Below are 27,728 nucleotides of genomic sequence, written 5' to 3'. Positions count from 1 at the left end.
GAAAACGGCATCTTTGTCCACCAGTGTGTGCAGACATGTATGCGATATGAGCCGCTTTGATCCCCCCAACAAAGCCCTGCAAAATATGCAGCTGCAGAAGAAGGGAAGAATCAGCCCCACACAGCACATCATTACACAGGGGTCAGGAAACCCTCTTATCCAATCAATTACACGCCATTTGTCCTGAATCCCAGAAACATATCTGCCCACCTCCAACCTGGGGGACTGTACAAGCACACAACAATCATGTCCAGCCACATCTGGACCACATTGTCACTTCACATTGCTGTGCCTTACCAACAAATTACAAGGCAGCAAGGTGAACCTCACACTTCAGCACAGGTTGGACCAGTCAAACTTCACCCAACGCCAACAACTCTAACACTGAGACTCAACAATGACATCAAAACCAACTACTCCTGACAGTTAGACTGTACAATATAAACTCCAAACTGCCACATAGCAGACATTCTCTGAAATGCCCCCCTCCCACACTTCCTGACCAGGTATATATTTTCCATTCCGTGCAGCTTCAAAATCACCCAGACGCAGCTTCTAGCCAACCAGGTCATTCCGACAATTTTTCCCTCAGTCTATCACCCTATGCTGCAATAGTCTACATTAGTACAGGCTTACTTGCCACTTACTATGTACAGTTATAACAAAAATCCATCTCTATAGGAGACTGTTACTCAGGTACTAATGTCTCACAGACATTTTGTCATTAAACCAATGCCTTCAGGTCTTTATCATAGCCTAGCACTATCACTTTTCAGATCCACTTAGATTCTAATGCAAAAAGGCAGGGAAACATATGGAAGTGAAATCAGTTTCTAACAAAATCTCAAAACCATACATACTGTTTAGATAAAGGTTATTACATCACATCTAGGATAGCACTTTGATCTCCTAATTCTGTCGAAGCAATCTGATTTGTAGTTTAGTTTCTGTTCCCATTTAGTCTACAACTTGGAACATGCTTAAGTAAGTTACCCTACTTTCACTAGTGTCAGCGTCTATTTTCACATGTTTTCTATTACAACGTGTGTAAACACAAGTTTAGAGATCTGGTCTTAGTTTACCTTACAGGAATTTGCCAAGAAAGTTCAAACAAATTACTACTGCAAAGTAAGAGAATTGCACTCTAAAGCACAATGCTCCCATTTGATGAGCAACCAGCTTTTTTATAGTGTGCTTGTGAAGATGTAACTGTGATTACGGAGCCAGTATCTTTACAGAAGTGTCAGCTGTACAAATATGGTGTTTGTTCAACGAGGTGTTTGAGGGGAGATGAAAGTGTTTCTTGATCTGCCAAAACACTCAAGGTCTTGTGACCTGTGTAATGTGAGATAGTCATGCCTAGTAAACAAGGGAACATGTTGGTGACAACATTTGTGAAGCCCTACATGTGCACAAAGCCTCATCACAATAAAATAACAATCATTAAAAAAATCTTGTTTTCCTTTGCACGATGATGACGTGCCAATAAAAAAAAAACTGATATTATCAGGGTATTATCACTTATTCCTGATATTTCAGAAATTTTTACTCAGAATGTAAGAGGCATCTAAGTTTCATAGTACGTTTATGAAGGTTAGACATCCGTGTAACCAGCACCACCGGATGATGATGATGATGAGACATCCAGGAAAACAATATCCAAATGCAATTTAATCTCTACAACTGGTTAAAATCCAGTGGAAGTGATCGAATGTATTTGAAGAAAGTTGCATAGTAGTACAAATTACTATAATGACCAGAAAACACCATCAGCTTTCCATGTACATAGGGCTTTGCAGTCTAAAAATCATGCTGACATTTTTTGTATCAAATTTACATTCTAAAAGTACAGAACCATTGTCCTTTTTAGGACTATGTATCTAAAGATTTTATAAATTTGACAATTGGTATGGCCAGCCTTGTTTGATAAACCACAACAACTGTCTGTGATGGGTGAATGTCTGCCAAGTCTGTTCCAACAGGCTCTCACCACCCACAGACACCAGCATATAGACTACACATGTCACTACACAACCATCAAAGGTACAAATTAACTTCAGCATGCCGGAATGTGCTCATGGGGCAATCAGTTGGCTCTTCTACCACAGAAAACATGCCACACATTACAGGGAACTTCTTCAAACTCTGGGACATAGGTAACATTCTTTTCTACATAGAGTAGACTAGTTTCTGTTTGAATGGTACATGTACATGTACTGATGTACATGTAGCCTCTTGCAGGGCATAAAGCCCAAAGCCACTTCCACAGTGCAGTTCTGAATGTATTCATCCAAAGCGATAGCTGACATTATCAGTTGTACCTAGTTACATTCCATAATGCTGCCTAGAAAACTTAATGATACAACCATGTTGCATTCATCATTCCAGTATATGAAGTCACTCAACTTCCCATATCTGCTGGATACATGTATTAACAAGAGCTATCTACTGCTCAAAAATCACAACCAATAGCATGTCCAGGACATGAGATATCAAAAGCAGAAGTTCCAGTGCAGTACCATATAAACAGCTAGGAGGCCCACTATTAAACTCTTCCTTTGTTTTCACGATCCCTACCCATTTAAAAAATATGTTTGTAGCACTGATAGGTTTCATTTAATATCATAACCAATACCATCATTAAAAAAAACTTTCAGTTAAGGCTTTGTACACCTTGCACACCTGTCCCTACAATATCCAAGGATTTGCAAACTTACCTGTACATGATACGTAACTCTCTAATATCTTTTGAATTTCATACCAATTCATAACACATCAATGTTTCTTTACATTAAATGTTTGTTCCCCATGAAACTTTTAATTGACACTCACTCTATACATTTCCACTGCCATACCATAAGCAAAGCATTACTTTGTGAACATGTGCATGCACTTATGATAGAAAAAACAGAGATATACTTACAAACTACACGACCCATCCACAAACACCAATCAGCACAGGCCACAGGAAGGTAGGCCATGTTTCCATCAGGGACCACAGCATCACAGCAGCACATTTACACATGTAAAGGAACACAGAAAATACTCCATCAGCAAAGATGAGCCTTTTCTGGAATTAATGAATAAATTGCCGACCAACAATTGCTCTAATTCCCTGGGAGTGTTGGTGATAACAGACCAACATCCTCGCACAAATGGGGCCTTGCCAGTTGCTCTTGCCTGATACATGAGTAAGCATTTGTTGGCTGTTAGCATGAATGAGTCGATGTGACTTGCTATTGTATGGGGAGACATCCAGCCTCAATATAACACTGCTGTTCATTAATATCTTTGCCTTGTTAATCACTTTCCATCAGTTTCAATTTTTCAATAGATGAAAAGCATGAAAAATTTACATTTTGCATTCCCTCTGGATAAAATGTACTGTCGGTAATGAATTAATCACACGGCTAATGAATCACAAGAATCATCACTCTGATGTGCAGATGGATTTCATAAAGCAAGCAGGAGGCAATATGCAGGGAGTTATGATTGTCATAATGAATATGGTTTCAGCTTCATATAAACAAACACAGTTTTGTGGAGAAACCTCAGGGCATGCAATTCAATGTGGTCATAATGCTTCCATCATACTGGCAAGACCTAAATGGGAAAATCATTCTGCTGATCAAGTCACACAGTATTTATAGTCTTGATTCATAAAGTGACAAAATATACTAATCAACAGCAAGTATATAATATCTAAACTAGCTCTTAAAGGGACAAATTCAGACCCGTAGAAGTAGATATACATTATACACATCCCACTCATTTCTGTTGATTTGCTTTCCTTTTTTGTCAGTTTTGATACATCATAAAAGTTAGTCAACAAGAACGATGGCCAAATGCCTGTCAGCAACAACCACATTCCTCTGTTCCTCAGCAATGTCTTAATGGTCCCTTCGATCATGTGCCTGTCACCCTTTGTTCCTATCTTGTCGCCACAGGCCTGGTCTCCAGTCTGATGCCACAAAGATATAACCGGGATCTGAAAGGTATCTACTCGAGGAAGCTACAAATCACCACGTCCCCAACACAAGGCTGGACACAGCACGTTCCAACTGTTATCGTGTAAACATGTTGCTACATCCCAGTGTATTTGTCAACAAGAAGATGGCAACTACAGATAGATTGCCTGAGTGGAGACGAGATGCCCGAAGGAGAATGTTATCTCACCCCAGAATGTCTATAACAGTAGTGTGGCACAGTTGTACTAGCCCCAAGCTATCAAACAGGCTATTTCTAATTTAGTAGAAGTTTCACCACAGACGGAAAAGCTGGTCTGCACCCTGCCTGTGTTTGTGATAAGGATAATTATAGACAACACAAAAGGTATCATCCTGTTTGCTCTGACTTACCCCCTGTCCACCGATCATGTGTGTCACACAGACGTTCCATCCAGTTGTCCAGCGGGGCAGGAGTGGTGAGAAGAAGGGAAGACAATAGAAAACAGTTAGTTTTAATCATAGGAAATGCAGCTACTGTGCCAGCTTGAGCTGGTGGACTGAAATGTCACAGATGTGAAGCTGAAACTTAAGATTTGTTCTCTTTATTTACCTGAGATTTATAAGATTCTATTTCCTTTCATTTATAAGAACTGATGATATGTGTGTGTGTATACATGTGCATATAGATTATCATGAGGTATAAATATATAAATCTAAATAAGCAATATATTCTAAATACGTCATGTTTTGCACTATTCTACAATAGATCATAGCCATGAAATTCATGCATACATCAAAGTGGACTTTATTGATGAGACATTTTGTATGAAGTTACGTAAACATTGTATTATACATGTACATGTACAAGAAAACAGAATCGAATAAAAAAGTTTTGTTTCACTCTAGTCACAAGGAAATCTAAGATAAGTGACTTGATTTCAGAGAAACTGTAAGAGTCAAGTGAAGAGAAACGGCGGCTGGTGGCTGCATTTTGACAAAAGGCTGCTTGTAAATAGGATAATCCTCTGTTGCACATTGTGGAGTGCAGAAGTGTTTCCTGTGGTGAGCCTATTCAAAACAGCCAGAAGACCAAACTGAGCCAACTAGTAAATTAGATTAAGTACACAGTCTCTGCCATTTACCAGCCACAGGTTGGGGTCTGGAATGCCATTTGCTTCCAGAATTAGTTGAATAACCCAACATCCTGGTCTTTCTGAATATGGAGATTGGTTCCTAAAGGGACAAAGGGGGTCTTCTGTTGGTGTAACTTACCGAGACAAAATCCTGGGTAGCAACACCGGGTCAGCACATGAGAAAAGAAGAAAACATAAAACCAATGGTTAGAAAGGGTTCGGCTGGTAACAGAATAATTTTTTGTCCTGAGCTAGAAGATGCACAAACATCTGACATGTATCTAGCTACTGCAAACTTTAACTTACAAATGACCACAAATGGGAAACTAATGAAACTGTAATAGTTTTATTACAAGAGTTTCTCCTGTTGTGGGCTGGTAAGTACATGCTGCCTGTCCACAGTGGCCACTCAAAAAGCCATCTGTCATGTCAGCAGGTTATAAATCAGGCCATAGAGCCTGTCACAAAACCTCCCCTGCCTCCCCTCTCCTCTCAGGACTGGGACACATGTTTGGACCTTCTGTGTGGTTACCATGGTAACAGGCCTGTGTAGGGTGTGACACTACATTTCTGTATCCTGGTAACCCAGACCTTATCTCCATTCCTCTATGTAAACACCACAGAGCCTGGAGAGACCATAAAGATGTAGGACTTCATGTCTCATTGACTTCACACTGGGAACAAAGCTGGCTCATCATCACTGACAATTCTCACCTACTTGTCAGAACCTCCTATTTACTTAACAAATGACCATCTTTCCCCTCCAGTCTCTCCAGCTATCAGAACAACCTGTTTTTCTGCTTTTCTGGCACAGTTGGTACCCATATATTCAAGGTTTGAGATAGGCGTGCGTGTCTCTTCATGTTGCCGCACACAGTCAACACAGTGATAAGATAGCGACAACAACCTCCTTGTGTGTACCTGTGTTTCTACTGATATTCTCACAACATCAAAGAACTACTGATACTGCTAATCTCTGTGAAAAGCAACACTCTATTGATCTACCAGCTATTGACATGGAAAAATGTCCAATTCAGAAGGAAAAGAAAGCTCTAGATAATCCACTAATAAGACAACAGATGGTTGTATTCAAGTACAGTAGACAAGAACTATGTGAGACAGACAGTAAGGAGCACTGTCACTGCTTAGATGTGAAATGGGCCAGTAGAAACTTATCTGGATGCTGTAACACAGGAATACTAAGGTGACAGCACAGGCTCCTTGAAACAACATCAGAGCCAAACAATGTAATACTCCTATACACAAGATATTTGAACCTTGAACCATGAGCAATTTATCCTGCCGACCCAGTCCCACGTTCCCCTTGTAAAACTTTAACATACAACATGTCCTAATCTGGCAAAACAACCAGGGGAATAAATCAACTGTAGTGGCGCCATAACTAAGCACATGTTTTCCCCTACAAACTTAGAGATAGAGGCCCATTAAGATAAGATAAGGTGCATCAAGGTCCTGTTTGTGGCCCCTATTAATAGACTTCAGCAGGAATATAGACTTGTCTGCATACCAGCCAAACGCCAACTCAACAAAATCTCTCACAATTTACCGGGTGGATTTCAAAGCTTTGCCTATTGAGCACATGTTTTACAAATTCTTAGCTTCACAGGGATAAACCAAACACTAACAAACAAGATGTAAGTGTAACTGGTTTACATTGGCTTATGTAGGTATATTTGCTTGGGAGTTATTTACATCATCTTTGGATGGACATTGGACTGAATGGACTCAATATGACAGGGCAGATATCTGGACTGAATAAATCTTATTAGAGGCTGAAAGCTGCAGATTCCCTCTGGGTTCAGACTTAAAGACTAGGAGAAATAGGATCGATTTTTTAATTTTTGCAAACTTTTTTAACGATCTAGAGGATCATTTCCTCGCTATTAGATTGAGATATTTTTCATGTGATAATTTGGTCGGAAAGTTATGTTAAAACGTCTTTAAAAAGTGCGATTTGGGGCATCCGAGGGCGAATTCAAATGATATGCATGACGTCATTTTAGAGAGTCGCGTTCTTGTAGTAGCTCTACCCCTGTCCGCTGTAATGGCGTCTTGTACTACCGGTCGTGTTAGTACAAAGTCCAGTGGACGTTATTGTGTCGCAGGAGGCCCACATGGCGTTAGCTGTAAGAATAGTCAGTCTACCGAGGGGATATCTATGCACAGATTCCCCAAAGTTAAAAATGACAGAACTGCGGCTGACAAATTGAGAGTCTCAGCGAGCTAGAAAACAGTGTACAAAATTATGTATCAAGTTTGTTCAGAGGCATCGGCATGGTTCCTTCCGCGACATCTACGGCTCCGCACACTTCGAGCTCCGCACACTTCGAGCCCTCGTACTTCAACATGAACCTTGAGATTATATTGGGGAGAGCTGTGGGAGGATCAGAAGGATTATCGCAGGAAAAGTTCCAACTATTGACACCGCTGGTCTGCCGACTCCCAGTCACGGAACGCGCGCGGAGAAGGGTGAATTCGCCACTGTTTATCACAGCTGGCAGGACGTTTATCTGTCACATACTAGTAGTAATTCACCCTGTAAATTTACCTTGTATTTCGCTTGTTCTGGTCATAACTGTGTTGCCATTATTGTGAAGTACTTGTACGCTTTGACTCCGACACAAAACAGCACAAATGATTCTTGGATTTTACATCTTTGTCGGCGTCCGGATAGATTTCATAACAAAGTGAACCGCTTATACCGAACTCGTAACAACAATGATGCCGACGCTGTCCCAAGATTTTCAAGCACGAAAATTTGCTGACCGTATTCAAAATACGTTGGAAAAATAGTCACTAGATTTTGTCATGAGTATTGTAGTTTTTGGTCTCCGTAAAACCAAGTTACGAGCGAATCTGGGATTTTTCGTCGTCGACAACAACAACTCTAAGAAAAATGGCCCCAAAAAAGATGGCGGCCGTGCGCTAAAAACCTCAGAGACTTTTCGAATTTTCTTTCACGGAAACACCAGTCTGTATGTTTTTCCTCGAATCACTAGGAGCTTACGAAATCTGTGTGTTGTTTAGTGTCTTAGCGGTGGACATGTTGTTGATAGATGAGTTAAAATAGTTTGGTTTTGTATAAAAACTTCTAGCGTAACCTGAGCATGTAAACAAAGGAAAATATATCGAGGTTGCGGGACCACAAGCATGTACGTACTCTTTACTATGTCATCGATAACTCGTTTTTTTTTGCTCGTGTAGCTACAAACTTGGCACTTTTGTCGCTAGATTTTGTCATGAATATTGTAGCATTTATATGTAGTACTGATATGGTCTCCGTAAAACCTAGTTACGAGTGAATCTTGGATTTTTCGTCGTCAACAACAAAGAAAAATTCCTCACAAAAAAATGGCGGCCCCGTGCCATGCGCTATTATTTAACCACACTTTTCGAATTTTCTATCACGGAAACACCAGTCTGTGTGTTTTCCTCGAATCACTGGGAGCTTACAAAATCTGTCTGTTGTGCAGACAAATATGAGACAGAAAGAACAGTCACTCTCAAAATGTTTCACGGACTCGTCACAATCTGGAGGCGTTTAGCTAGCTATCGGCCGTGCTCACGACTAGAAATAGTCAGTCTACGACGTACTATCTATCCGATAAAAGCTTACAGGTTTGTAAACAAACACATACTTTGAGTGGGAATGTATTTTGAATCGCATTTCTTGTGGCAATGAGGTTGCTTCTCATTTTAAATCCTGGCGAACTGTACGTAGTTAGTTGCTCAGCTGTTGTATATTTGTACGCGACCGAAGCTTTAGTCCCGGTTTCGCTAGCAGGCACAAGCGGAGACCGCAAAGAGGCACAAATTTCTGCGCTTCCGCTAGAAAACATCTTCAAATTAATGTACAGCATGGCCTCCTTACTGAGGATAATGTAAGCTAATGCTATCATTTGTGTATAGAAGAAGCGATGACTGTTTGTCCCCGCTTATTCCACACGCTACAATAATGAACTTTCTCCCCGCTTGCGTTACGCACGCTTGGTACGTGCATCAACTTCAAGTGCCTCTAAGATATATTTCAGTGGCGTGAATACGAACGAAATTCTCTTCAAGTGAAGTGAAGTATGTGTTCTTTAGTCGTGCCGAGTTTCGTCAATGAATTATGTTTCCTTTATAAGATACGGGTCTATCAAATGTATATTATTCCCCTAGTCAACCATACCAGCTAGTAGGGACTAACTAAAATGACGTCACGGCATGTTCCTAATTAGTTCCAGCAAAGAGCTCAAAGTACACATTTTTATGTCGCTGTTTGAGGGACTTCCGGACGGACAATTGATTTGAAACTTGCATTGACTTTTTCAGAAAAGATCAAATTTTTACATTATTGGTAGAAAATGCTACAGACGATTTCATTTCAGTTACACTTTAACGGGGGCCCCAAAGCCCTTTTCCGTAGAGCGTAATCGGCGGTTTTAATTCTACGTACTACGTAGCGGGACCGTTCGAATTCAACGTAGAGCGTAATCGGTGCATTTTGCGTCGAGCGATATTGGCCCCTTTAATTTAACGTATTACGTAGAAGCTAACCGGATTTTACCGTAAAACGTAATTCATATTAATTTTTCGTCAAGCGTAATCAAAGTTTCATTAAACTAATAGTCTACCGGCAAATTTTACCCGCGAAAATGCTGGAAATTGCGTTTCAAAGGGTCCAGATTTCAAAATTTCGCCGGACATTCCTTGCTATGGCTCAACACTTCGGAACTGGACATGGTGAAAATATGTTGCGGGAGGGGGCGTTGCCAAGCTTAAAGCTAAAACCATGTGAATTTGTAATTGGATGCTATGTAACTTAGCTTAGTCTGTGAGCAAAATTTGCCCTTCAAAATGCATAAAATGGCGTTTCAGAGGGTCAGGATTTCACAATATTCCCGGGGGAGAATGCCCCCGGATGGCCTAGGATTGTCGCGCCTCCGCTTTCGGTGCTACAAGTGCTGAAAATTACGTCACATGAGAAATTTGCTGTCGCCGCCTTTGGCCAGCAAGACGTCTTTAGAAGTTAAGTTTTAATCTTATTGATGGAATTATCAGTTTTGTTTAGATCTCATCTTCACATGTTCTGCCGTCGGCGGAGTTCAGCCAAAAGACAATAAAAATTTGCATAATGCATTATGAAATTTCGTAATTTAGCGTAGAGCGTAATAAAGTGTCCATAATTTAGCGTATTACGTAGCCGGCCCTCCCGAATTTAGCGTAGAGCGTTGTCGGTACCCCCCCTTGGGGGCCCTCTTTAACTGATAATGATGAGGATCTCCCCACTCCTACATTGTGCTGGTCCAACACCCTGGATAAGTAACAGATGGCACCACAGGCAAAGTTAAAAGGATTACAACAGTCAGACTGGCATTTTCTCATCTGTGCAAATTGATTACAAACTTATCACAAGTATGGATGGTTGGGACTCAGCAAAGCTCATGCTGGGACTTCACACAAAGGAAAGTCATCAGTCTCCGAACAGATGACAATGGATTATAGTCCTGACCATAGAGCTACACTGTGTTCTTTTGTGAATATTGGTGTTTTACAGTTCACACCATATTTGTAGCCTGGTTAACCCTGCCCCTGGGATATGAACCTATAACAAAGACCTTTCCACTATAGAACAGTTGGACCATACAAACAAGTCCCCACTATAACACACTCTTTCTTTCTGTGAACCTTTCCATGACAAATTCTTACATGTTTGGCATTCTGTCATCAAATAACAAGTTATATTAAAAAACAAGATTATAATACCGTTACAACTTTCTCCTTTTATAACTTTGATACTAAAGGATATCAGTCAAAAGCCTACTGTACTAAATACATGTATATGTAATCATTTATTATTTTTAATTTATGACTTGAAACATTAGGTATTTTGGTGAACCCCCATGATATTCCCCTGTATAATCAGGTCATTTGTTCCTATAGGGGGACCCACAACAGGCCACATCCCTTTCTTTGATACATGCAGCAACGTTGACTTCTGACCTGATCTCCCCACTTAAAAATCAGGGAGAGTGCAAGCTACATTGTGCAGCAAATGTACCATGACTGGAGGTTACACAGGCACAACCACAGGATCATCAGAATGGGCAGATTTGTCAGGACCTGGGCAGGGAAACGATTCACACTCCACAAACTTCTACCATTATTCAACCTTCTAAAGACACTTTCTCCAGTGCTGTGGTATAAAACTGTGGGATGATAAAGTTGCAGATATTGTGGGTTCCCTGATCCTCTGACCTTACAAATGTTTCCATCAGGAGCCTGACCACTCCAAGGTTAGGGCTGGGCACAATGTTGTTATTGGAAAGTGTCACACTCAATTCATAACAAACACAGCTGCAATAAGTAAGATGTAACAGTAGATGTGATACTAATATAGCTCATAAAGTGGTCATCATGAGGGACATAAGACACATTAGATCCACCTTAACACAGGCACTTTTACACACTTAACACAAAGGGCTTTTCACTTAATGTGAGGAAAACATGCCATAAATCTGTGGGCTGTGTGCAGGGATTGCTGCAGGCAAGGTTTTAGTGTGGAGATGATGAATACATGTCTGACAACTAGAGCCTTTTTATGTTCCTACGTAATTATGAAGCACACCTGCAACTTCTGTTTCCATCAGACACCTTTTCACACCATTAAATCTAATGTCCGTCATACATGATACATTTTGACAGCAAGGCAAGGCCAGACAATTGCAGAGCCGAGCTATAGAATGCTTCAACAAAAGCTGCAATGTATTTTGAAAGCTCTTCCTTGCAATAAAGAGTTTTTGTTTGTTTTTAATAAGTTGAGTTTCCAACAAAACCTACAGTAGTTCTTTGCCCACAAAAAGTCTAAGTCATAAATATATGATTTTTGATTGAAAAGCAGTGCAGTTCTCTCAGCACAAAGTCAGGCAGGTTCACAACAGGTTGGCTACCACCAGGGCTGTCTCCAGCATTAAATATTTTCTGTCCCACTTATCATTTGGGGCAAATGTTATTGATTTTCCTTCTTAAACATGTCATTTTTAAGTTCATGAAAGTAGATTTTCAACAGTTTTATGGCACGAAGCTCAGATTTTTGGGACGAATAGGGTAATATTTTTTCCGTCCCAAAAAGTAAATTTCCATACTGAGACGGAAGGACAAGTCCTGGAGAAAGCCCTGGCTCCCCCACACACACACCTGGCTAGGCAAGATCAACATTAATTCTGGACCTTTGTGGCAACATTGCCTTAAGACCACAAAAATCAGACTTGACTATCAATAAAACAAAGTCTTCACACTGTTCAGGCCAAAGGTGCCACTTGGACTGCTGAGGATGCAATCAAGCACAAAAGGTCCCAAAATCAGGGGGCAAGCCCTGTGGAAACAGGGTAGGAACAACTGACCCTGAACAACCTTGTCCACATTAAAAATACATGTTTGGGGCCTAGATGGAAGCCAGCCTAGTGCTCGTGTACATGTTTGAGGTGTCTTAATAACATCGGTGAGGCAGGGTAGGGATTGTGTACACTGTTGTCAGTAGGTACAACTGCCGAGCAGAGAGTCCATGCATGAGTGCTGATCGGCCCTGACAGCCAGCATGGACTCAACAAAGCGAGGGTTACAACATAATTACCAGCACCCAGCCACACCTGTGTAAATTATGACCACTCTTTTACCACTTGAACATAAAAGAACAAAGAAAACAACTGTTACAAGTCATTATTCTTGCAAATACAAGTTTTCCTACATGCCAATAGCCGCCACGGTCGATACTTAGAATGTAAACTTTGGGAGGGGCAATGCAAACAGCGCACATAAATGAATAAATAGTACAATCAGACGACTACATGATGAGATAGTGTTCACCAGGTGGAAACACGCTGGGGTGGGCTCACCTTTTTTGAGGCGAGGTTGGGGTCCTGAGATAGCAGCCTCCGGAGTGCGGACACATTGCCCACAGCTGCTTTCAGCATCCACTCCTTTTCCAGAACATCCAGCTGCAGATGGGAGGGGGAGGGGGTGAGAGAACAAGCTGAATTGGTGCATCGGCATGAGTGATAATTGTGCAGGTGCTAGAAAGATTGTTTTTAACAAGCAACAAGCAACTTATCCATGCAGAATTGGCCCTTTTCAATCGTCCCAATGCTGCTGGTAAAGTGGGATGAATGAAGACCTTTGTTAAGTGCTTTGGCCAAATTAGATGGGAAATAGATAGAAGCGGCGCAGGCTTTGAGGTGTACTTGAGTCTATCAGTGAAACATCTTTCAGAGACAGCCGCATTTCAATAGTAGCGCCAGAGGTGTCACCACTTTTGAGTGCAGATTTTTAATATACAGAGTCCAAAGTTTAAGATCAAACAAACAAGATGGACTCTCAAACCTTTACATGCTATTAACATGTATGGTCACTAGATAAGGGCCAAAGTGTGTTTCAGTATATTGAAATAAAAGAGTTGTTCCCAAAATGATTCTCCATCAACACACTTTATACCACACTTGCAAAACAATGCAATAGAAATATCACATGCAAACTGACAGATCAGAAACAAGTAAGCCATGTTCAGCCACACTAAGTACACAGATTACACACATGTAGCACAAACTTAAGCCGGTTATTACCATAAGTTGTGGTCTATGAGTGTGATGATAGTATAACTGTGAGGAGGGGACAAAGTCTTGGTGCAGGATAAGGTACTCATCGTACTCAGCAAAATGAACTCTCTTCTACAGAAGCAACACATGGAACACACAAAAAGGAGAACAGAGCAGAAACTGAGAAAATGAGTTCAGTTGAAGAAAATAAAAGTAAAATGTGCGAGAATAAGGAAAGACAGAAAAAGAAAAATAGCAATAGATCTAAGCAGTGAAAAAGACAAACACCTAGAACAGAAGTTTGACATGTGGGATGTCAAATATCATTATTATTTCTGGATCAGTTTCAATAATCTTTATTTCTAGTCTAAGAACATGTATACTCTGTGAGCTACATTAGTGTGTATATTGAGAAACCTTCAGCACATCTTCCTGCAACATATACAGAAGTTGAATGCAACATTGATGTGGGGCACAGAATTTTTTCATCTATTTACCTATTTATTTATTCATAGGTCTGGCTTTTCAGCACGCACAACTGGTTAGAAAATTTTAACTAACCAGAATTTTTTTTTTAATTGGTCATCACTAGTACTAATAGAGGCAAATCCTGTCTCCTGTCAGAGTCAGTTGGAAAGCTGACAGACTGAAGGTAGCATCTACATGACACCAGAACTAGAACCAAAGAGACTAACAGTGGAATGTAGAGTTACACATAGCTTGGCATACAGTCAATGTCCATGTCAACAAATTTGGTGTCATGCCCAGAATTTACTTGGAAAAGAAGCCTGGAAAAGAAAAAGTCCCATACACCAGACTGAATAAATTATGGAAAATAAAGCTCTTGTTTCCTTGTGATGGACAGGAGGGGGGAAAAGAAAATACTTCAGCTGGTAGGAGGCAAAGCAAACAGTGAGCAACAATAACAAATATGTCCTTTCAACTGTCAGACTGTCAGGGCTGAGGTTTTCCGCCAGTAGGAACTGTACCTCAGGTCTCCACCTCTGCTGCCACCTCCACTCATGTGTCATTTCTTGGGAGGTTTACAGGGAGGTGCTGATGTTTTCTTTGATTCCTTCAGACTACTGTTACACTGGGGTTGTCAGCAACTGATGAAGAAAATGTTTTGGGGCCACTTCAATGGTAGGGAAACAAATGGTTCCTCTGGACTTGGAATGTGACTGCTGCCAAAACCTCTTGAGTTACAAGGTGCAAAATAACCTCTTATTGACTGAGATGACTCTACTGTAAATTAGATCATGGAAAACATTTATCAGAGAAGTCTCAGGGTATCTTGGTAAAGTATTGCAACATTTGAAATATTGTTGGTATGTGCATGTGTATGTTTGATGGTGACCCTGTACACAGAGAATACAAGTCTTCTTTACCAGGAAGCGATTGTCTGTGACATATCTAGATATCAATTACAAATATAACATATGTTTCATGTAGTCCTTAATCATATTTTACAGTTACATTTTTTCTACATCAGCATTATGCTACTGAACTTCAACATGCACTTACAGCAACCGATGACACATTGGAGCCGTACCCATCATCCTCTGCTTCGCCCTGTGAAACACCAATCAGAGATCAGATGACATTGGGATTTTCAGGAGATCTGCCTCCCAACACCAAAGTGTATAGGATTCATCCAGAAATCCCTAATACAATTACGTGTGATCTGGCGGGTCAAGACTGAGCCCACAGAGTTTGGAGCAGGGTAAGGCTTCATTAACTACTGCTGCTGGGGTTTGTGCTTCTGGTCCACAGGGATGACTAAAGCTCTTAACCCTACTTTCCAGATACTGGCCCACTGCCGCATGGCATGAATTCACAATGTAAAGGGCATTCTATGTCAGAGAGTTATCTGTTATATTCCATTCCTATTAAGTGAAAATGACATTACTACAGACTACAGACTAGTCTTTGACAAAGCTTAAACAACTGAACTTGTTATATTCTAAAATGTACCTGATCATGGTATCCCTAAATGCGAAATTTGTAAAAACAAAAACGAAAATTACCTTCTCAGATATGGAGGCTGTGTCGCTCCTGATGGAGACTGTGTCGCTGCGGGAGGACCCAGTCTCCATTCTGGACGAGGAGTCGCTCCTGGGAAGCTCTGACCTGGGGCCACCATTCTGACTCTGGGCAGGAGGGGAAGGTCGTTTGAAAGTAGGAGAGTGTGCATCGTCTAATGGTGAGGGTGACGGTTCATGAGGTGGAAACTGGTTGTGTGTGATTGCCTTTTCAAAGGAGGGTTTACGAGCAACCGACACCGGTTCTTTAAAGGAAGACTGACGGTTTACTGGTAATGGTTCGTCGTTATGCTCGTAGGGATTTGGTGGTTGGTTAAATGAAAGCTGTCTAGGAATTGGCTCTGGTTCATCGTAAGGTGGTTGTTGGTTGTAGTCGTTGAAAGATGGCTGTCGGCGAACAAGATCTGGTTGTTGGTAGGGCGGCTGCCAGCCGGCTGGAGATCCACCCACTTCCTGCTCAGCTGGTGGTGCTGGAACATCCCAGTCTCTTCTCACAGGACTAGCCTGCATGTACAGAGATTATCTGACATGATTTCATGCTGTACAACACTCAAATTACTACTGATTGATGCTGATCTACACACAGATTAATTCCTATCTTAGAATTATAACTAATTATAAGCATGACTGCCACAATATTACAACTGATAATTGGAAGGTTGGATGGCTTCATTTGCATGTAGAGCTGAGACCTGGGTTCCCACCAGACAATTATAGCTTTGGTTAGAGGGAGCCTCTTGGCTCCATGCAGGATGCTGCTACACACCACAAGACCACTTTATTAACCAAAGCTACTGGGGCAAGTCTTCCCATTCTCCAGTCAATACTACATGAATATATTCAACACTGGGCCAAACATGAATAACATTACATGGTTGCTGATTCTGTGTGCACCAGACTTAATAGTCTGTGAAATAGCTGTGTGCTCATCAAACTCTGTATCACATTGATTGGACTCTCCCAGATTAAATCTTGTAATGCTAGTGAAGTTTAATCTGACTTTTTATAATCCTATAATGTTTGACATTACAAGCCTTATGACTTCTCACATCTGTCAGCAGGGTAAGTTAGGCCAGTCAGGGTACCAGGTAATTACTTAGGGTAGAAGCCAGTCAGCTATACCCACAATAACTAATCCAATTTCTCCTCACAAATGAGCTTTTGCTCCCTGCCCTCCCCATGGTACTTTTCCCTCTAAGAGACCTGGAGGGGAGACTTCCCCACACCTTTCTTCTTCTTATCTCTTCTCAGCCGAGATTCAATTAAGACAAGTGATCTCAGCTGAAACCTGCACAGGCAGCACTGCTTCAGGTGGAGTCAGGGGTAAAGACAACGTTGTCAGTTTTGTATCAGATACGGAGAAGCAATGTCTTCTCTTACAAACATCTACATTACATGGAAACAGGTAGTAGGTCAAGGGAACACTATTACAGGTGGAGTCAGGGGTGAAGACAACGTTGTCAGTTTTGTATCAGATACGGAGAAGCAATGTCTTCTCTTACAAACATCTATATTACATGGAAACAGGTAGTAGGTAAAGGGAACACTACTACAGGTGGAGTCAGGGGTGAAGACAACGTTGTCAGTTTTGTATCAGATATGGAGAGGCAATGTCTTCTCTTAAAAATATCTATATCATGTGGGAACAGGAAGTGCCAGCAGGTCAAGGGAATACTGCTACAAAAGAAGTCAGGGGTGACCAAAATCTTCCCAGTTTTGTATCAGATAAGGAGAAGCAATGTCTTCTCTTAAAAACATCTATATTACATGGAAACAGGTAGTTGGTGAAGGGAACACCAACACCACCAATATGGCAGATATAGAAACACTAGGGATACTAGGGATACTTCACATTAATAATTGTTTAATAAGTTGCAACATTAATTTGTACACTTTTGTATTGTAGTCTCCTCGTCACTTAGTTTCTTTTTGCGTAGTGTCATGGTCTGCATAGACTGACTGACAGAGAGAGAGAGAGAGAGGGATACTCACAAGTGCAGGAGGTGGGGGTAAGGGGGGTTCTTGAAAAGCCAGATAGCTGGAGGGTTGCTCGGGAGGCTGGTAAGGATAGTTGTTCTGTGGTTCCTCCCCTGTGTACTCAAGTTCCTCTACGGCAAGAGGGCGGACTCGCGACACCTGTGCAGATGGCTCTCTGTACTTCTTCTTCAATACTAGGAACTTCTCCCCCTGAAACATCATCATAGACTATTAGTGATATCATAAATAAAGGTTGTTGATGATACAAGAATTCAGAAGCAGAGTCTGCCTGTTAGCTTGACATCATGCCATAATTTCCAAATACTCATCTCATTATCACTACAGGCACAAAGGTCTTTTAAAAACCACTTACATTTTCCATTTCTATCTACAATGTTTTACCACCTGTCACCTATCCTTGTTACAACTTTTAAGCTCCGTCATGAACTTCTCTTCGAAAAAAATCATCAAATAGTTTAAGTCTACTCTTGCATGTTTCATAACCCATGAACACACCTTATGCATGTCTTCAAGTACAAATCCCATTAACAGGATAACATCTGTTTTGTTCCAATCCTATCTTACACTACAGAAACATGTGTGGTCGTATTGTGTGGCAACAAGCGTGTATGTTATATCTGACCATAAACAGTGTAGTGTAGCACCTCCTACAACAGGACCTGTGGGCAGTACATTGATTTAATGCAGGCAGTGTGGTCAGACATGGCAGATGTAATGGTAATTCAATAGTGATTGATCCTAGGGGCGAGGGAGTTTTGCCAACTACTGGCATATTTTCTGCTTGACTTCTGCTTAAGTTAACACATCTCACCAGGCTCCAGCAACAGGAAACGTCAGCTTGTGTTATAAAGTTACTAAAGAGTGCCAGCTTTCCAGGTACCACTCTAGGCATTTTAAGGTGAGATAGAAGAGCTACATGTGTACATATACTATCAAGATCTCATTCTGAACTGATATCATAGACTCTAGCAATGCCTTGTTACCTTTGCCAATGAAGAAGGTTATGTTTTTGGTAGCATTTGTTTGCATCTCTTTGAATAGAATGTCAAGAAATTTGTTCTGTGATTAGGTCTTGTCCTATTAAAGATATTAGTAAATTGTGGGCTCCTAGCGGCTTTTCTTGCTGCTGCAGCATGAAGTATGGCTGGGATACTTTGTTTTTTACCCAGGTTTGGGGAACTCTACAAAATGTTACCAATACTTTCAAGAAAACAAAAGTTGACTGTTATCAATTTCTGCTTGATGACATCCTAATTGTAACATTTCACCCTTTGCTTGGTGAAGGTGACAACTGTAGTTAGTACTTTCCCTCAAGTCACCATTCATCACTGCCTACCAGTTGGAACCTGTCTAATTACTCTTCACATTCCTGTTGGGTTATTCCACAGGGCAGGTGCAAGGCTGTGGCTGACAACACTGTTGTGATCCAAGCAAACACTGCAATGAGTGATGATGGAGCTCTCTATACAGAGAACCAGCTGAGAAACTTCACCCACTCTTAACAAACTACCAAAAATGTTTGTAGAGATTTGTGAAGAGTTCCACTGGTCCACACCAGCTGCTGCTGTGACATTGTGATCTCCAGTTGTCTAGTTGGTAAGTTTCAGCCTGGTGAATTCCCCCTTCTCCTGCTGCTCATAATGACCAGCTATCAGAAGGGATCCCTCCCCAGGGCTGTGCCCTGCCTCCAGTCTCACATACCAATTGCAGCATAAAGACACCACAGGCAGTAACTAATCCCACCCTGTATAAATCATAAACACACCTTTGGCCTCCCAACCATCCATCCTGCCACCAACCTGTCACATACAACTTAACATGGTCCCCACTGGTCATGGCCAATGTTTGTCTGGACATCTTTCTTTGTTCAACAAGCCCAGCTGTCTGTCACCTGTCAGTCTCCCCATCAACATGCCGGCCCAGTTTATCACGGGGTAATAAAACTTTCCCCACGTCCGACCCTTCCTACAGACCCTAACTGTGTAAGGAGGAGGAGGACAAGATCAGGGGAGTGACACAAGGGCTCACTTAACACCTGGATGGGATATTATGGGTAATGATGAGAGGTGAAAGTTCAGCGGTGTTGTGACATGGTCAGTGCCCCAGACAGGGATGTAGCCCTTATGTTACTCCTGGGCTGTTGACAGTCCTGCTCTTTGGGACCATTGTTCCTGTTCCAATCTTGCAAATGTTTAGGCAGCTGAGACCTCCTGGCACACTTTGGTGGAGAAATACTTGGGAGAAAGGACACAAGAAGTGGGAGTTGTTGGACATTTGCCAATAGGTAACTTGGAATGACAAGGCTTGAGAGATGGTATGTGACAAATAAGTTCTCTATGTCAATCCTTTATTTACTGGGGTAGTCATTTATCATTTCCCACAACCAATAACTGCAATGTAATTTTATTAATAACTATTCCTGTAAACATAACAGACTTAAAAATCTGTTGGCACACTTTCTTCCATCAACTTTAATACTAACTCCATCACCTTTAAATTAACTTTCATTGTCTCAGTTTGCTGATGACAGGAGTTCACAAAAGCAAACTGGATTTTGAAAATGTACTTACCTCTTTGAAATAGAACATATAATCAGAAAAAGAATCAGAAAATTTGCCATTTGCAATATTTGCCTTCTTGTAATCTGCAGTTTGAAAGGAGGCCAATAGGGCACACATCCCTAGGAAAATTGTAGAGAGGCATCCATATTATATTATAGCTACGAGGCCTCGTATATAATATATATACATGTAGTATAATAAGTTAGGATACCATGCTAGAAAAATTGTTAATGTCCAATGGACCATTCACCCCTTTTTTCATTTATGCAAGTGACAACATTACAAATAAATAAACAGCAAAGAAAACGGATCATCTCATTATATTTGCAAATGTAATAAATTCTTCATTGCAACCAGTCAGTATCTTCCCTTCCATGAAATATGTACTGGTAGATAAAGAAGAGCAATATACATTTGTGCACCATGTTTGCAAGTGACTTCGAGTAACATTAAACTTGCAAATGTATGGTTTGAAAAAAGTTCTCGTGAGTTAAAAAAAAAAGTTCTATGGGAGTTATACTTTATTTGGGACAAAGCAATTATGTGTCATCATCTTATTCTTAGACGTATGTTGTGTATATGATACTACGTGTAGAGTCCCACCAACTCTTGGTGTATTTTCATAATCACACACTTGATTTCCTCACTCATTACAGCTTACATTACCACTAAACAAACCAAAGGTCTGTGGCAAGGACAGTGACACAAAGACAATGCCTGTCCACAGCACAGACAACAAAACCCTACCCTCGCTCATACGTACCTCTTCTTGCCTGATCACTGCCACGTTGTTCACAAAGTCCTTAAACAGCTCCCGGGCTTCCGCTGCAAACAAGGCCACACAAATGTCATTGAACTCAAACACAGTACCAACACAAAGGCCTCCCCCCAACTGGAATAATGTCCTCACCAATGACAGGAAGAAAGGTCCCAAATGAGGTCACCAAAAGGAGACAAACAACTTTTCTAAGCTCTTTTTTTGCCATCAATCAAGTTCAGTTTTGACAGCATCTTCTTTATAGTGGTCCCTCTGATCATCCGGTGATTGACAGATTGGTTAATTTGCCCTCTGATTAAATACAGGCGACACCTGTATACCTCCAGGCTGGTGAAAAAGATACAATTTAGTTACTGTCTGTTGGGTCTAACCTTTACATGGATCTTAAGTGGATTGTATTCTAGATCTGGCAGTTGTCCAATCACACCATACAGTGTTTACAAACCTTTCCTAGAAACAGAACCAGTACTGAGGGCTCTATAACATCTACCATACAGTTAGGGTAATACTGACAACCACAAAAGGAACATACAAGATCTGGCATGAGGACACTTGTGGGTAAAGGTGCACTCTCACTGCACTTGCGTCAAGCTTGCGTCACTGCAGGCTTCGTTCACTGTGTCACTGCTCTTTTCTCCGATTTTTTTATTTAGATATTGCGTAAATTTAAAAAAATATGTAAAAGTATGACTTAGAAGAGACAAAATACACAAAAAGTAAGTAAATTTGTGCTTTATCTCTGAAATTTGTTGAGTATCTTTCGAACCCCACAGTGACACAAGCTTGACGCAAGTACAGTGAGAGTGCACCTTAAGATAATGATAATGCATAGCTGTTTGCTAGAGAATAAACAATAATGCTATATGACTGAGATGTTATGTGCAACATGTATCATAACTTGTGTATTTTGACATTTCTAAACAATAACAGTACAATATGAAGTTACCCAAGTCAATGAACAAAACCTTTCCTGTAGTAACTTTTGTCTTGAGCATTTCATTTGTTACTTCAATGGATGTCTAACCCCCATTCACTGAAATTATTAGCATTTCCAAGTGTGGTTGGTTGGCCAAAACTTTTTCTTCATCTATCTCACAAAATGGTTATTAGGAGAGAACAATGAGTTGAACAACATTTACTACTAATCATCACTAATACATGTAATATATCATAATAGCATACACCTTGTGTTCCAATAAGAAAATACCATTTGTCATCATATGCCATATTGATATTACAGCAGATATTATCTATGTCATAATTCCTTCCAAAAGATTCCATGCCAGGCCAAATATCTGTTTAATTGACATTTGGTGATTTGATTAGAACGTTGCTGAATAACCAATACTTACCCCATCCATCCTCTAAAATCAAAGTTAGAACTACAAAGCCCTGATTTCATTTCACATCCACTTCACACAAATAGATAGACAATGCCGTCTTTATCAAATTCAATTTCAGGCGGCAGTGCCAAGTGCTTGTTATCTTCCTGAATGGCAGTCCTCATAGGAAGACAAATTGCAGCTCCCAGAAATGACATTGACAAATGATATATTACCTCGCTATGGATGTTGAAAAATATCTCATTAGTACGACCTCTCCTGCTGGAAAAAATATGGTTAGGATCTCATTATGGCTATGATGAATCTATTAATTCACATATAACAAATGACACCGCTCCCTCATGCCTTATTTGCCGGCTTCAATATTCAGAATGAAATTGCTGCTTAGGAAGGGATAATGCGAAATGTCAAGGTGTCAACTTCCTAATGTAAATGAATGGTTTGTGAGGATTAATCCATTTTTCTGGGGGAGATAAGGGGCAACTCGCTGCGGGGTGGAATAGAGAGTATTGGCTCCAACATATGTCGTCACATATCCACTACACTGCCGCAGAACATTCATCATAATGATAGAGCAATGCCTTAATATGGGAAAGAAAAGTTGGGAGCATTGCAAACAGCTGCAAAGGCAAAACAATTTTTTTCGTGCATAATCCAACACTTACAGCATCCCTTTTATCATATAATGGCACTCTGATATAATTATATGGATGACATCAAGTAAACATCAATTATGCCCCCCCCCCCCAAAAGGCATTGAATAAAAAAATGAATGCCTCTTTTCCTATGATCATAAAACAATGACTTTTTCAAGAACTTACTCCTTGTCAAAAATGACGAATTTAATGTTTGGTACGCCATGAAAAGCGGCCTGCAGGCTGATTTGAGCTTTCATGAATAAACAAAGGTTTGAATAAATATGGTTTGAGTGTTTAGTCATTTCCTTGACCTTCCTGACTACTTTCATGGTTTTTTTTCCAAACTTTTTGCACGCTCACATCAGTTTTGTGCAACAAACTTTGGTGTTTCATCTAGCTACGAGTTTACTTGTGTATATTTCTTATTGTCAGTATGAGGTCATACAAATTAGTAGGCATCCTTCCATCTCATCATACAAATTAGTGCATATAAAATTGATCTTGTGCTTCATTTTATCTATCTGTATTGTTTGGCTAACATGACAAGCAGCAAAGATCACCCAACTAGCTGTGTGCTTCATTTTATGATACGTTATGATAAGTTATGTATATAGCTTTTGACTTGACTTAATAGCTAGGCTATGATAATGATCTATAATACAAATATAAACTAAAAGTTATGGACTGTTGACCTTCATTCTTGTGCAGTTAATCATTATCATGTATTTGTGTATCTGAAGGCATTTTCAAACAAACCCTTGATCTTTCCTGTCGCATGTCTAACTTTCATAACTTTGAATTTGATGTTGATTCCTAACTTAGTTAGCTCCTGATGTTACATTTTACGGGTATGTTGGCAATATCCTGGTATCCAGCCGTATCATAGCTCCCGTGTCTCTTCTGTCATCCGCAAAAACTTGTACTCTGGAGCTATATTAAATAGGGCTGGACACCTGGCTAGTTGGCAATGCAAATTATGGGTTCAAAGGTTAAAAAATATTGCACATGACTATGACAAGTCGATACCGGAAGTGGATTGTCACACCACAGGCGTAAATTATGCACGTTTTATGATAATTATTTTGGAGTAACAACAACATACCGGTAGCCTCCAAAACTACACACACACACTTCTCTTTCTCGCTACCCTTTCATCACCCCAAGGACACACCCATATTAGGAAATCATAAACATAACGTTATCTAACTCAATAACTTGTTCCTGTTATCGTCATTTTTGAGTGAATATAACTGTGCTTCTGCAGGATTCAGGAACAAATAGCAAACTTACAATAAACGATTTTACTGTGTTTACTTGCCTTTAAACTCCGATCAGACGATAAAACAGAATCTGGATCTGGAAAATATGATGTTTGTTTGTGTGCGTAATCACCCAAACGTAAACATCAACCGTTTTGTTCAAATCAGGCGTCATAGACCGGTCAAACCCATACCTTTTCTGGCGGGATCATTCAGGTGTTGTCTGAAGTGAGTTACAAGTTCGACATTTCTGACTCTGCCGCCTCTATCGGCGATAAACTGCTTCACACCGTCGAAGCTGAACTCATAGTCCGCCATGTTTAGTTGAATGACCAAGATGGCGGCTTCCGGTACATAGCGGTGCATCATGGGAAATACCGAGCTCCAATTTCAACTTTCACTTTCAGATGCCTTTCCTTGCACCTGCGACTGCGAGAGTCACCTGTGAGAGCAATTTCTATTCACGGCAGATCATACCGCTTTACACCACATTCAGTGTTGTCTTATATAAAGGACTTCAAATCGACATGAATGATAATTTAAGGAGGTTGAAAAAGGGATTTTATGCGAGATGCTGACAAGACAAAAAGGAGTTTGTTATTCTATTGCAAGCATAAGATCAATAATTCCATGGTATTTGATCGATAAATCTACCTAATAATGGGGAAATTTTATTCGCATTTCATTTCGACAATTCTGTTTGTAACGTTAACATTCTCATCAGATCAGACCTTGAGAACTAATAAAAGCAATTTCATACTTTGCCTGAGTACGTTGGTTGTTGAATGAGAAATCTCTGAGAAGTTAAAAATTTAAATCCTTGTCACGAACTCTCGGTCGCTGCCGACACGTCTGCACTGATAGGTGCTGACACCGGCCGTCCAGCGTGCCACCATGTCAGGCACCATCGCCCGTGCGAAATTGGGTCTGCGATGAGTCCACGCCAGACAAGTCCTTAAACCTTGGGCCGGCCAGCGTGAAATTGAAGTCTCAATTTCATCTTTGATGAAAGTACGCGTTTACTTTGTGAAGTAATTAATTTGTGGACGAAAGTGGCTTGATGGCGCACCATATTGTCGGCACGGTCCATTCTCCTTATAGAATGGTATTGATCGGTAGGCTGCGGAGGGAGGCAATGGCCACTGACAGCATTTGTTACATGAAGTTTCACAGCAATCGAGAGGGATTGTGCGCGCGCTCAGGACGGATTACTGATAACTCCGCTTTCCGGAATCCGTCACGACTCTGTACGGACTGAGAAAAGCAGATTTCACAGAGAAGTGAGTCCACTTAAACCTCCAAAACCACAGAAATATGGCAATGAGGCTTCAACTAAATTAGCTCTTCAGAGACCATGCATCCTTGATAAACTGCCATCGGAGTGATGGATACTACTATCTTCTTGTGTACTTAAAGTGAAAACAAAAGGGTCATCTCTTCCAATAGACGGCCTCCGAACAAAAGACATCAGAGCGCCACCGCAATTGAGGTCCACTCGGCTGGCTCCGGTCAGCAGGCGATTTATTTTCTACCCCCAAAAATCGATATCCCCGAAATTGTAATCATGAGCAAGTGTATTGATATGGGGAAATTCCATTAAACGAAACATTAGAGTATTAGGCGTGGTAATGTCTCTGATAGGGTAGAGCAAGTGCAAGGCAAGTCATCACTCGCTGCAGACCTATCTTTATAGACCAATGCCATCTACAAGGTCCGTAATCTCCGCGGCGGACAGACCAGACAGTTTTTGTGAGCGGATAGTGGCGGGAAGGAAACCGCCACTTGTTCTTCCCCCCGAACCATGCACTTACCGTGATGACAAAGACTATGTTTTATTCGTGTCCGAGGGAAGAAAATTGAGATTGAGCACCGCTTGTCTCTCATTGAGAGAAATTATTCCTCTATGCCGTCTCCACAGCTTTACAGGTAAAGTTTAGGGGAGATGAAGTCATAAATCAGGGTTGTTCCGCACCGAGACGGCGCGACAGGGAAGAATTAGATCTTGAATCGTTCTTATCCATTTTACTTTCCCTTAAGTGATCGCCCCTGAAAGCTTTGTGTTTTGCTTTTATCCTACAAATGACCGTTCCGATTTGACCATCAAGTCCTCTCGGATCTTTCGAAGTAGAGAGGACTGGGAAAGTGGCCCGTAAACAACGTGTACATGATGAGACCGACAAGACCTTCAAAAGTATGTATAAGTTGACTGTGTTTGGAGTACATGTTGGGGGGGGGGGGGGGGGTTACAACCACAACTATACCCTATCGTACGTAGTTCATGTAATCTTATAGATACGTTAGGTGCCGAAAACTTCAACGTGATCGAGTCCAAAGTGAAGTGAGGAATGTCGTGTAAATTGCCTTTCCCAAGGGCACAGCATCGGAGCATGTCAAGGGATTGAAACCCAGGACCTCTAGGTTTTAGACCAAACACCCTACCATTACGCCACCGATGCCATCGTGTACCAGTCATGTGGAGATGACATCAATAGATCACATGCCGCGTTTGTATCACTTCAACCTTCCAGACAGGAAACATCGTGTCTAGAAGTATCACGTTTTAGTCAATGACATCATTTCCACAATTTCCTCCAATTTAAATCAAACGACTAGGCACCCGGGGGCATAACACATCTGCTGATATACGTTGTAGCGATGTGGTAAATATAGGAACGGTATCCCATTTAAGTCGGTCTTAAATTACACTGACCACAAACATGCGATGAGAGACACAGACACCGTGACGCACACACACACACACACACACACACACACACACACACACACACACACACACACACACACACACACACAGAAACACAAACACACGCGTGCACACACACAAACACACACACGCACACACACGCGCGCGCACACACACACACACAAACACACACACATACACACACACACACACACACATACATACACACTGAAAACAATACCTCCATTTTCATGGAGGTAATAAACAGAACACGTTCACAAGTAACCGGGCGTGCCTACAATGATTACTGACGTTGCACTCAACTCAACTATTGACTTTTGTTTGGCATCCGAGCACATCGATGGGTGTTGAACTATTAAATCATTAAAGTACGACTGAAAGACGACGAACTGCGACTTCCAGACGATCCATCCTTCCTGACTATGCATCATTATCATTTACTCAAAAAAGCTTTTTGACTAATAAATTGTTCATCTGACACACGACCTTACATCAAAATGAAATGATCAATAACGTCTTCTTTCTCCATTCGCCATCTGCAGGAAAGGACCACACCTACCGGGTGGAGGGACGCCAAGCACAGCGGTATCTCGGAAAAACAGACACCCCACTTGTATATATGATAGTCTTTCGTACCAAGTTCTTTGGTATATTTTAGAACTCTTGACATGTATTCAAAGACGAGGCTTTAAGTTACGACGTATTGACAG

The 27,728-nt window shown here is 41.0% G+C and overlaps 1 protein-coding gene across 3 annotated transcripts in view; it reads right to left on the bottom strand.

Annotated features, from left to right (window-relative positions):
• The window catches only part of LOC118417041 (ankyrin repeat domain-containing protein SOWAHC-like), a 33,989-nt gene extending 9,332 nt beyond the window's left edge, over nucleotides 1-24,657 (bottom strand). The window contains exons 1-9 of one of the 3 annotated variants that reach the window (XM_035822396.1): nucleotides 24,488-24,657; nucleotides 21,039-21,100; nucleotides 17,709-17,903; nucleotides 15,702-16,220; nucleotides 15,199-15,246; nucleotides 13,702-13,806; nucleotides 12,979-13,080; nucleotides 5,220-5,231; nucleotides 2,924-4,361 (exon numbers count right to left, since the gene is read on the bottom strand). In XM_035822396.1, the coding sequence (XP_035678289.1) occupies nucleotides 4,260-4,361; nucleotides 5,220-5,231; nucleotides 12,979-13,080; nucleotides 13,702-13,806; nucleotides 15,199-15,246; nucleotides 15,702-16,220; nucleotides 17,709-17,903; nucleotides 21,039-21,100; nucleotides 24,488-24,611 (1,269 nt within the window). In that variant the 5' untranslated portion in view covers nucleotides 24,612-24,657 and the 3' untranslated portion in view covers nucleotides 2,924-4,259. The remainder of the gene's footprint in view (nucleotides 1-2,923; nucleotides 4,362-5,219; nucleotides 5,232-12,978; nucleotides 13,081-13,701; nucleotides 13,807-15,198; nucleotides 15,247-15,701; nucleotides 16,221-17,708; nucleotides 17,904-21,038; nucleotides 21,101-24,487) is intronic. The other 2 variants (XM_035822398.1, XM_035822397.1) reach the window with 2 other exon arrangements.
• Nucleotides 24,658-27,728: the final 3,071 nt, after the last annotated feature.

Source organism: Branchiostoma floridae, chromosome 6 (assembly GCF_000003815.2).
Source record: "Branchiostoma floridae strain S238N-H82 chromosome 6, Bfl_VNyyK, whole genome shotgun sequence".
Lineage (NCBI taxonomy): Eukaryota > Metazoa > Chordata > Leptocardii > Amphioxiformes > Branchiostomatidae > Branchiostoma > Branchiostoma floridae.
This window is presented reverse-complemented; position numbering and strand designations above follow the sequence as displayed.